At 36.9% G+C, this 12,034-nt stretch overlaps 1 protein-coding gene and 1 long non-coding RNA gene across 2 annotated transcripts; one reads left to right on the top strand and one right to left on the bottom strand.

The window, feature by feature from the left end:
• The first annotated feature begins 843 nt into the window (after positions 1-843).
• Positions 844-2,534, top strand: LOC112185968. The gene is made up of 5 exons (XR_002930562.2): positions 844-982; positions 1,201-1,268; positions 1,381-1,437; positions 1,928-1,967; positions 2,323-2,534. It is a non-coding gene; the product is annotated as an uncharacterized LOC112185968 (long non-coding RNA).
• A 4,602-nt stretch (positions 2,535-7,136) lies between these two features.
• On the bottom strand, positions 7,137-11,619 carry LOC112189778 (isocitrate dehydrogenase [NADP]). The gene is made up of 15 exons (XM_024329129.2): positions 11,253-11,619; positions 11,025-11,068; positions 10,810-10,919; positions 10,651-10,688; positions 10,432-10,509; positions 10,072-10,125; positions 9,893-9,994; positions 9,715-9,803; positions 9,511-9,614; positions 8,977-9,045; positions 8,776-8,891; positions 8,151-8,185; positions 7,937-8,079; positions 7,632-7,754; positions 7,137-7,420 (listed from the first exon to the last, which is right to left on the bottom strand). Exons 1-15 carry the CDS (start codon positions 11,497-11,499, stop codon positions 7,327-7,329), a joined length of 1,446 nt encoding a protein of 481 aa, XP_024184897.1. The 5' UTR covers positions 11,500-11,619; the 3' UTR covers positions 7,137-7,326.
• Between the last annotated feature and the right edge of the window lie 415 nt (positions 11,620-12,034).

Below are 12,034 nucleotides of genomic sequence, written 5' to 3'. Positions count from 1 at the left end.
GGCCCAACCTCTAACCACTTAAAACACCCTTGTTCCTGTGCAACAAACTTTGCAACTGCATGTGCACCTTGATTTCCAGGTAACGTAAACCCTACGTAGGCCATTTCGATCTCTAGGTAACGTAAACCATCAACCAGGCACCTAGCTAACGTTAGGAACAAGTGGCCTATATAATAAATGTAAATAACGTGCATGCATGCCCTACTATTCAAGGGACTACAGGAGAAATTTTTCTATCCTACCGCGGACAAAATCAAATTTAAGTGACTAAAGTCAACGGTCATTATGTGTTTCTATGCCTTAAATTCCATTCAAACCTAACAAATCATTCGCATACGGTAAATTCTACTTTTATTACTTCACAAGCAGACCACAATAGAGTTTAATTAGATTGCCATTGCCTTTAAGAGAACAGCTCACGCTCACTACTAGAAAATTGGCTGATAGCCACCCCTTTGGATACACTTTATTAACCGTGCTATTTGAATAGAGCAAATTAATAACACCCTTCAGCCAGTCCAGCTCCCTATATTAATCGCAACGCACTACAAAAAAACAAGCTTTTCGCGACATATATATTGCGACACATTAGCGCGGCCGTCGCAATTATTCATTAAAAGGCGCGGTTAATTGACCAAAAAAAAAAATTTACTCGGAGCCAAACTATTCTCTACAATAGTTTAAGTAATGTCGCAAAAGCTTAGCAAAAGTTAAAAGATAACTGCTATTCGCTACATATAGGAACACATCTCGTATTTGAGATCTTTTTAGAATTAACCTAGGTTATTCACCGTGCCTCTGCCTCAGTGTCCCATCTTTTCCTCTCAGAAGGATAGTGATTGAAGCCTCAAAAATTGATACCCATCAAGAAGTTCCTGTAACAGATCATCTTCTTCCTCCTCCAAAAATAGGTCTTCACTTCTTGACACTCTATCTCCTTTTATCTCAGTCACAAAAACCCTAAGACCTCCGAAATCCAAAGGTAAGCTCTTTCTCGCTCCTTTCTTCTCTAACTTGCTATTTTGTGTTTTCGGCTGATTCTGGGTTCGTTTTATTTGTATTTGGTTTCGTTAATGCTTGTTTAATTCAGAGGATTAATGGATAGGGGTCTTGAGCATTAATCCAAGTGCGATAGATTCAGTTTAATTGTGCCTATTTTAATTGATATGATCAATTTTTTGTTCGCTTCACATAGTGCAGGAGACAACCCAAAACAAATTAAGGTCTTCTAGATATTTGGGTGGCCTAGTTCTTCATGTGATCGATGGGTAAACTATATGCTTTCTTTCATTGTGAATTTGTGATATTTGCATATTAGTAATCAAAGTCTTTTTTTGATCTGGAATTAGTAATCAAAATCTAATAATTGAATGTCAACAGGAAAAAGCCCCAATTCTTATTTGTCTTGTCTACCCTAATTTGATCTAATAAGCAAAGGTATATCTTTCTCTAGATCTCTTGATCTCTTTTTGTTCATGATGATTTATAGTTAAATTGATTTATACGAGTTTTAGTAGAAACTCAGATTTTAGAAGATGAGAAGTGTAAAATTTGCCTTTGGATACAAACCAAGTGTCTAGCTACTTATTCAGTGACAATTTAATTTATATAGTTGGTAATCTTTGCTGCTTGAAAATTTCATAAGTATATATGTATGTGTATGCTTGATTACTCATTTGAGTTCATTCAAAGATTAACACATGTCTCTGTAAGTAGCTCTGTAAGTCTGCATCATAATCAAACTTATTAATAATTGGTTTGGTGTTTTATTAATAACTGGTTTGGTGTCTTCCTTTGCAAGATTGTTTAAACCACTTAGTTGGGTCACTTTTGATTTATTTAGAGATATCTTGACCTTTTATTTATTTATTTATCTATGTTTCCTCCTCTGATTTGGATAAACTGGGTTTTTCTTTTTCTTTTGCAGGGCTTTGAACTTCTATTTGTGACAAGCACTCTCACTTGGGGTAATGAATCTAGTTTTTGGACTGCACTTATGATTAATTTAGGACAAGCACTTGACCTTAACTTAGTTATGATTTTATATAACTTTGATTTTGGTTAGTATTCATAGTTCTGGGAGTTTTAGCTTTCTTTCTTGTTTTTTTCCTTGTTGTGTGGTTTGATTGGAGAGATAAGTTCTGTTGCAGCTTTGCTTCTTCTTTCTTTCTTTTTTTTCTTTTTTTGAACTTTACATCTTTGCTTTGATTCTGTTGTTGAAGTACAACTATATACTGAAATCATAGATAGATAAGCATATTAGGACAACATTTATCTTTTTTCTCATGGCCATGCTAATTATGTCTAATTGTATATGTGCAGGGTTGGAAGCAAGATTACATACCGTACATGCATGTCCATATGATTATTTTGAATAGTAATATTTGTATATGAGAGTAGAATATTTTTTGTATAAACAGTTAACATCATATATGATGTTTACTTGTTATAAGTGAAAAGCATTTATAATGTAAATGCAAATTGTGTTTACCTCTTTCAGCGACAGCCATCTTGGCTGTTGCAATTTTTTTTTATTTACCACACCAAGTATTTGCGACGGATAAAAAACGTCGTAACCTTGTCGCAAAAGGTTTTTGCGACGTTTGATTATGCGTCGCATTTAATGATAATTATTTATGACATAAGTACTTGCGACACTTGAAAAAACGTCGCAAGACCGTCGCAAAAGGCTTTTACGATACCACTTTATGTGTCGTAAAAAGTGAAAAAGTATTTGCTACGCGATTTATGGCGACGGTTCACCAAGCGTCGCAAAACCGTCGCAAAAGGTTATTTACGACGCTTTTTGTTCTTTTTACGACATTTTCCTTATGTCGCAAAAAACTCTCTTTTTTGTAGTGACGTAAACCAATTAAATACTCACAGATTAATTATAAAATTCCTATGTCAATGCAATCACAGTATTCCAAACACAAAAGGTTCTGTAACGTACATCAGTTTGGACAATCCTACTAGTACAACAGTCATTAATCTTATTGTAATCAACTACACAATATTATAAACAAGTTCTGATCCTATATATGCTTAATTAAAAAGATTTATCAAAATACCTCTCTTTTGGTGAAATCGGAATCGTAGCTCTCTGCTGCGGGTTCGCGAGAGCAAGAAGAATATACGCAAGGCGCTCTACATTTCCTAAACCTCCCATTCCGAAACACAGACAATCTATATTAGTTTGTATTCACTGATCTGCTTGAATAAAGCATCAGTCTCAGGAATGGAAGGAAAACTAAAAGATGGATCTGATTAACACAAAGAGGAGAGGTGGAAGATGCATGGGTTGCAGTTTATGTACAGTGAGGGGGATTATAAAGAGAGAAGAGCTGATCCGTCAAGTTTTTTCAGTGTGCTTTCACCTACTACTGTCTCTTTTCTTCAGAGTTCAGACTGACCATTGACTAGTTCTCCCGCTCTTTTTTATCTGATGGGCCTGAATTTGATGATAAGGCCATGATTAAATTTGGACCTGAGAAAGATTATCCGCCAACTTTTACTTTAGATTTTTAGAAAACAATTTTTCTGTTACATTGCCGACGACATAGTTGTCGACAAAGTTTCATCTGTAAAGTAATTTTATGCATTGAGACATGAGTAGCATCTTGATGGTAACTTGGTAACTGACTCATTGTTATATTTAGATCTAAATGGGAGAAAAACAGACATTTGCTAGTTTAGGTCTCGAGCAAATGGTAACCAATGCATAATTGTGGAGCTCCTCCTAATGTGTTCAAAATTACAAATTTATTAATTACTAGAGTTTCTCCAAAGAAAACCTTAAAAATGGCCAATCAAGTGTCTAGAGGTTGACGGGTAAGTACTCTTAAAGAGATTCGTTGTTTCGTTATGTATTGATATGGCTACTTGTTATCTGTTGCTGTACATATTGTTGGACATCTTTACTGAAAACTCAACTTGCTCACCTAATATAGCTCTCTAGCCGCCCTCACAAAATGAACCATTTTATTGCTTTGCTTGCTTGCTTACATGACAAGTTGACAACACTGAGGTTATATAACCTGTAAGCTTAATTTGTGCTTAGGTTACTGCATTATCACACCGAATATTGTACGTACTTGTAGTTTACTTGAATAGTATTAAACTGGCAGAGCATTGGCACCCTAATTATTCACTCAAAGTTCGTACTCTTCGAACGTTAGCCCCACTTATCCATATTGAAAGATTTTTTTTTTTTTGAGAATTATACAAATTGAAAGATATGACTTATCCACTCAAGTCATCTTTTTATCTTCACTGCGCGCGATAGCTTGTGGCCTTCTACATGGTTTTCTTGTGGTATTGTACAATGGTAATCTTTATAAACAAAAAAGAGAATAGTCAGAGACAAAGGCCATGCCAAAATAGTGAAAAAGAACATACAAGTGATTCTGAAATTCTGCTCGAGCCGGGAGACTGACAAAGACGACGGCTATGCATGGAGTTTAGACTATGGTCCATCCATCCATGCACAACCACAAGAGCCTCTGCCCTAAAGCCCATTTTGTAGCCGAGTCGCTCTTGTCCCTATTCCATTACACTGACTCTTCAAAACCCGCCATTGGTAACTGGGATCTGATTTTCTGGGTTTCTTCAACTTCTTGGCAGGATGGAACTTAACCTCTCTCAAACTCACGAGCCCAAGAGAATGTCTGACGTCCCTAAAACCCCTAATGATCCATATATTATTGCAATCTCGGTAGGGTTAGTAGTAGGGTCACTATCCTTCATATATCCACAGTTGGGGATAAAGCAGATGAAGATCTTCTCCGGCCAGCTGTGAAATTATGAAACAAAAGAGAATTTTGATTTTGTTCGTCTGCTTTTTTCTTAACGTCTATTTCTTCGGTTTCTCTAATCGAATTGCCCTCTCAGAAGGTGACAAGTCACTTGAGACCTGAATGAGCTAGCTAGCTTTGCTTTTTGCCAGGCATTAGCAATTTTCCCTTTTCAGATTATGACAGTGCCAGTACTAGTAGTGTGGGCATCTTTTATGTAATAACAAGATTATTACTCCAAGGCAAAATTACTGACACAAATTAAAGTGCCCTTTTCTCTTTAGTATCAATTCCTTTTTCTCCTTCGGTCCTTTCTCAACAGTGCTACTGAAAGATGGTTCAGAGAACATCCTGGTGGTCTTTATTGATTTGAATGGCTAGAATCCAAACAATAGGATCAAACATTATTCGAGTTGCCTTTGGTCATTTGAATATCGTAATTTTGGTCCTTGTATTTGACAACTTTTCCTGTTTAGTTTTTTTTCTTTGTTTTGATGTAAAATGACTTGAGTACTTGTTTTGATAATTTTTCTTTTCGCTTTAAGGTTGAAAATATAAATATTACTTGACAGTGGGAAGAAAGTGCCTGTTTTAACATCAATATGAAAAAAAAGAAGAACGAAAGTTACGAAGGTTGTTAAACACATAGATCCAAAATTGCGAAATTCAAAACAAGGACAAAAATGGCATGTCCCTAACTAATAATTAAATGAACTATAGCATGAAGAAGATGAACCAGGATGGAAGTAATTAAAATATACAGAAAAATGGTACAGCTAGAATGAAACAAATTAAGCTTTTTAAGCTATGATGATTACAAGCAAGTTGCCAGAAAAATTCATCCATAACAATGACAGTTGCACAAAGTTTGGACATGCAGTAGTACTACACTAGTGCTTGAAGGCCCAGCTATGAAGTTGCAGAGAGTTTGGACATCAATGAAGCACTCGATTAGTCTCGACTGTCGACTAATCATGATCACCGGTTATGAAGTGGGTTTGCGCCGTTTGGTGTGATTCTCTTCTGTTCTTCATCTGTCAGATGATAATGGTTCCTTGCTCTGAAACCATGGTTGCCAAATCTTCTGTGCTTCGAGCTTCTACCATTCCCCTCACTGTAGTTGTAGTTGAATTTCCATACCTTGAAGAAAACAGTTTTTGACGAGCTTGATCTTGAAGAATGTCTCTTCAAATCGAGATGAACATTCAGCAACATCCCTTCCAATAGCATGAACGCTAAAAGAATTGCAACTAGTACTGATTTATAACTGTACCTCATATTTTGCTTAAGAGAGCTTGTAATCTTGCTTCCCAGACTCGATGAATGGAAAATGAGGAATATTACAGCTAGCACAGTTCATAATCTCTCTCTCTCTCTCTCTCTCTCTCTCTCTTAGCTCTCTCATATATTCACACAAGAGTATTTATATATGGAGGGTAAAAGGGTTATCAAAGCAACTGAGAATCCAGTTAATTTGTACGACTGTAAAAGAGACTTGTCACTAGTGTCTTGTCTTTTTCAGAAAAAGAAAGAAAAGGAAATTGCAATTTTACAAGTACCGAAAGATATGTATGATTAGAGTAGAAAAAGGAAAACTATCATTCTGCTTGAAGTTTGAACTGAAAGATCATGGCACTTTGTAACACTGCATTGAGCCTTTTAGGTATTGCTACTTTATTAGTAGTATCTAAGAGCAAGTTTTGAACAAATCACTACCATATATCCAAGTTCAGTAACTTTTAAATCCAAATTAAAAGCCAGAGAAGATGGTCGAGTCTCTCAACTCGTGAAGATTAACCCGTTATGATATTTTAAGTTACCATATACATAATTAAGATCATTTCAAACTGAAGCTTCAGTATGCAACTGGTGTTGGTAATGAAATTAATCTTCAACAGTTAAACACAAGCTCAGACCGATTGCCAGAAACAAAACTCAAGCATAGACCAAGAGGTATCACAGAGCGATTGAATCAGTTAAAGACTATAAGTAGGCCCTGATTCCTTCCAACATAACCAAAAACACAAGAAAGGCTTCAGATCACATGACTAATTGGCATCAGGAAAGCTGTAGCTATCGTCCCTAACGTTTGCAAGAATTTTGCTTCTTTACATTTAGTCGGATGAATGATATTACCCATATTTCAACCTATTCTTTCCATTCAGTCCAATGACCAATTCAATAACTTCAAACGATAATTAAGATGATTTATTTATATAGCGAGTTTAACTGGGAAAATGTATGTTTCTTCCCACCTGAACATGGAAGAAAGAAAACTGTGCCTAACATTTCTCTTATTGCCACCATTGAAAAAGTTCATATCTGACCTTGGCAGTGGCTTCATTTGTGGAGGGATTTATTAAGGGGGCCTTTATTAATGGGCAAATATTCTAGGAAAAACCCTTTTATATGATTGAATTTCCTAAATTTACAATCAAAACCGAAAAGTTTTCATGTACCACAAGTTCACAAAACTTTCTTTAAGGGTTTCCTACAATTACCATCTCAACTAAGAGAGTAAAGAGACACCTAATTAGACCAGAGCAGGTTCCCGAAGCTTTTGCTCAACATTCTTTGCCACTGTGTCAATAAACTCTTCTGTGTTCAAATAGAACTCCCTTGATACCCTGCATACAACAGAAACTTGTCAGTTCAGGCAACGAAGAACCATTCCTCTAGGCCAATTGAGACACCGCTTTTAGTCGAGCAAAGAAAAGGAAAACCAATTGACAAATGTGTCCCAAACAGCTGAGAAGGAAATTTAAGGAACGAAAGCCAGTGTAACACACCCCAACTAACTATAAATGTGAATAACCCTGTCAAACAGATTCCACTTACTTGGGGCCATGGATCAATAAGGCGAGATCCTTAGTCATGTTTCCTGCCTCCACTGTCTCAATGCATGCGGCCTCCAACTTTCGAACAAAATCTAGCAACCTGTCATTTTTATCTAATTTGCCCCTGAAAACAAGAACGGTCATCAGATTATCTGGTACCAGGAGGAAACATGTATGCCATAGTGTTTTCGAAGACAAGTAAACCATGATAAACTGTTCTCATCAAAGGCATACTGCAACTGTAAAGCATGTTGTAGCACTTCATTTACAGAAATGCAACATGGTACGCAAAGATGCAAATGGTACCTATGCTCTAGGCCTCTTGTCCATGCAAATATTGAAGCAATACTGTTTGTACTGGTTTCTTGTCCCTTCTGATGTAACCGAAAATGACGAGTTACTGTCCCATGAGCTGCTTCAGCTTCTATTGTTTTCCCATCTGAGGATAGCTGCACTGATTGTAGTTAGAAACTTAGAATTGGAGGCATAGAAATGAATAATGTTAACATTTGATACATACCAGCACAGAAGTCATGAGGCCCAAAGAGCCAAATCCTGCAAAAAAAGAACAGACATGAGAGTTGAGACAGAGAGAGAGCATTTCTACTAATTGATAGGAGTTGGAAACACAGATTTACTCATTAAATTACATTCAAGTTCACAACCATCTAACCCCCATTTTACAGAATTCCCGAGACATATCCTGAATTATACTTCTCTTTTCACATGACAGAAATTGGGGATACACCAAGAAAAAAGTTAACAATGAAACTGATACCACTCCTCTTCTGTACTGAACAGTTGGAAAATCATCTAATATAAAACAGGAAACCCTGCTTGAATATGCCATGACTATAGATTTCACAGTATTAATCCAAAATCAGCATGTTCTTCTTTTTTGGCCAACACTTAATCAATACTATGTCTGGCATTCTACAGGGAAAAGAAGCTACAAGTCCATCTAACTAAATCCAAGGTGGTATAGAAAGGAGAATCCATAAATTATGGCATACACATGAAACAGATAAATATATACATATATATATATATATATATATCGACATGTACATATCAGATGGAGACAGTGATATACAAGTAGCAGAAATTGAAAACAAAATAACATCAGGTGAAGTTTTCAACAGCACCTTGAGCAAGCAAATCACTCTGGACATCTCCATCATAGTTTTTGCAAGCCCAAACATATCCACCCTCACTTTTGAGTGCATAAGCCACCATGTCATCTATTAGCCGATGCTCATACCTATATGCCCAAAGTGAATTAACTATTTCAAACTATGCCAGGAAACATTTATATGAATACATAACTCACAATTGAATATACAAACCATATAGAGTTTTCTTCAAACTTCTGCTTCCACTTTTCCACATAAACCTCCTCGAATATGTCCTTAAACCTGTGTCAGTCTGAGAAATCAATATTTTGTACAATTTCTTATGAGAGAGAAGAGAACAAAGTAAGAGATAATATACACTTTTGGTCCTGTGCTCTAGTCGCAAAAGTTCATTTTCCAACACATCCATTATTATTTGTTAACATTTGGGCCAAATATACAATTCAGTCACATTGATTGAAAGAGGAAAGTGAAATTTTTCTCTACAATCATCAAAAAAGAAAAACCAATATGATAGAAACGTGGAATTAGACCCTGATGAAGGGAGTACAGTTGTTCACGCCTTTATCATTTTCCCTAACTAGCATGACAAAAAGTTTTATAGGACTGTTAAATTAGCAAACTCTAAGAGTAAGCTTGTTGATATGCACATTGTATAAGAAATAAGTAGGGATGAGCCTATTACCACCAAAGGTGTTTTAGCCAGTAATAAATAAATTATCTATTGAAAGCAAAGGTTATTTTTACCTGCCATCATATTTCTTAAGAATTGTGTTTTTGGTGCTCAAGTATAGTGGCCACTTCTTGGAAAATGCCATCAACATGGAAGAGTCAGCAAAAGCTCGAATAGACTGACAAGTATACGAGAGTTTGTTACCAAACTTGATCAACGTATGGCTTAAAATCGACAAAAAGGTTCTGGCATGTTGGCCAAACTGAGATAAGACAAACCTCATCAACATTGTACATAGCGAGGGCCACACCAGGACCTTTGAAATCATAGACATTAAGCTCCGTAGGGGTGTCTCCTCCTTCTGGAACTGAACAATGGAACAGATAGATGTCAAGCAAAAAATGATAGTTAACTTCCATGAGCCTCAACCACATGAGGAAGAATGTTGAATCTTACCAAATACCATTTTCAGCTTTCCTGGTCCCGTGATAACTGTATCAGTAGCTCGATACTGATCACCGAAAGCATGCCTACCAATACAGATGGGTTTCTTCCAGCCTGTGAATTCAACAAGCATTAAGCAGTTTCCACAGTACTTCACCTATGTTCAACATCTAAAAAAATCCAAACCTTACCAGGAACTATTCTAGGAATGTTTCGGCATAGGATAGGTTCACGAAATACAGTACCTACAACATAAAGAATGACCCTTTAACAATGAAACTTAGGAAAGTAAGTTGAAAACTGTTTCTTTGTGTAAAAAATCACAAGAAAGTTTAATGAGCAGCAGTCACTGTAAACTTGCATCTACTGTAGCCACAATCAGCCAGCACTACAAAGTTATCAATTATCAGGAAAGTTCACAAAAAGTTTGGAACTTTCCAACCATGAGGGGAATATTGCAGCTGCTAACAAATTTAGTATATTTATTCATGAACTGAATGAATTACAAAGCATTCTAATTCTTTCCTACATCAGAAGAGACAGATACAAACCGTTTAGAATGTTTCTAATTGTGCCATTGGGACTCCTCCACATTGATTTTAGCCCAAACTCCTTCATTCTGGTTTCATCTATAATGTATCATGAACATGAAAATTAGATACAATAAAACTTCTCTTTCCATAAGACAACAATTAAACAGGCTCCGCTTGCTACGTGAGTATGTGAACATGTTAAAGGACAGCCAGCGTGTCCCTATCTGAGTTCCTCACCAGGAGTTATTGTAGCACATTTCACAGCAACATTGTACCTGCAGCCCGTTAAAGGAATCAATGAGACAACAGAAAAGCCAATCGTAAACAATTCAAATACGCCATTTTCCTTTCTTTTCAAGAAAGTGCAACCAATACACTCTGAATCAAACCACTTACTTAAGAGTGGCTTCGGCACTCTCTACCGTAACTTTGTCATCAGTAGCATCACGGTTCTCAATCCCTAAATCATAATACTTTATGTCCAAATCCACATAGGGGAAAATAAGCTGCAATAGCAAAACACAGAAAATTTCCCATCAATTCAAATCAAAATTCTACACCAAACCATAGCAAAAAACGAAATTCACACCGAAAAGAACAAATCTTCATACTTTTTCTTTGATTGCTGTCCATATGATCCTCGTCATTTCATCACCTGAGAAAAATTACACAATAAGCACAGCAACAATCAACTTTCGAAAACCGAAAACTGCATCATTCTACAATTTATGAAAGGAAATCATACAACTAATTCCATCACTACTTCGCATTGGTTTCTCAAAATCTCAGTAGAGCATAATAAAGCGAACAAACGAAGAAGTGTGGTGTTGATTACTGACCGTCCATTTCGACGATCGGATTCTGAACCCGGACTTTCTCGAAGCCACCGGAAGTAGCAGCGTAGCACCGGAGCGAAGTGCGATTAGAGGTTGCGGCGAAAGAGACGCGGTTGCCGACTCCATTGAAGCGCCTCGGCGTGGAAGTGAAGGAGAAGCTAGGGTTTCTCGGGGCTATAGAAGACGAAGAAGAAGAAGATATCATGGCGGCGCGCGACATGGCGCTCAATTGGAGTCTCGCCTTTAGCATTCAACTTTTTTCCGAGCTCCGGCGGTGGTGGGTTTTGGGTGGAGCTCCGGGAATTTGATCTTGGAATGGTGAGTTTTGCCGTTACGGAAATGAGGTTTTTGGGGTTTATCAACGGAAGGGGTATTTTAGTATTTTTGCACTCAGATGCGCCACTTGGCATTTGGAGATATGAAGGGAGAAAGATTGACTTGTATCAAACTTGCAAGTCAAGTGTGTGTGTGTTGGTGGGGTGGTAAGGCTCTGAACTCTCATTTGGGAAGTCAGGAGTTCGAGCCCCATCATGGGTGGGGAGGGGTGGGGATTAAAAAAAAAAAAAAAAAAAAAAACTTGCAAGTCAAGTTAGCAGCGGAATATTTGAGACGGTGATGAGAATATTAGGATTATGATGTGTTTTTCACAAAATAGAGAGAGAGAAAACAAGAAGAAATGTTTCAAATACTAGACGAGCTTTCAAGTCTCGTTTTCTTAGGTTTTGGGTTTGATTCTAGCTGAATGCTTTTGTGATCAAGGGAGCTTGTGTCCGAAATAGATTAAT

The sequence above is a fragment of the Rosa chinensis genome, chromosome 2, assembly GCF_002994745.2.
Source record: "Rosa chinensis cultivar Old Blush chromosome 2, RchiOBHm-V2, whole genome shotgun sequence".
In the NCBI taxonomy this organism is placed as follows: domain Eukaryota; kingdom Viridiplantae; phylum Streptophyta; class Magnoliopsida; order Rosales; family Rosaceae; genus Rosa; species Rosa chinensis.
The sequence above is the reverse complement of the archived record's forward strand: the minus strand, read 5'-3'. Positions and strand labels throughout refer to the sequence as shown.

Excerpts from the sequence above, each read along its gene's own strand:
- LOC112189778 (XM_024329129.2), bottom strand. The coding sequence starts at position 11,499 with ATGCTAAAGGCGAGACTCCAATTGAGCGCCATGTCGCGCGCCGCCATG. Across the intron at positions 10,920-11,024 it reads GGACAGCAATCAAAGAAAAA|CTTATTTTCCCCTATGTGGA; the intron begins GTATGAAGATTT and ends TTGCTATTGCAG. Across the intron at positions 9,046-9,510 it reads CTTAAGAAATATGATGGCAG|GTTTAAGGACATATTCGAGG; the intron begins GTAAAAATAACC and ends AGACTGACACAG.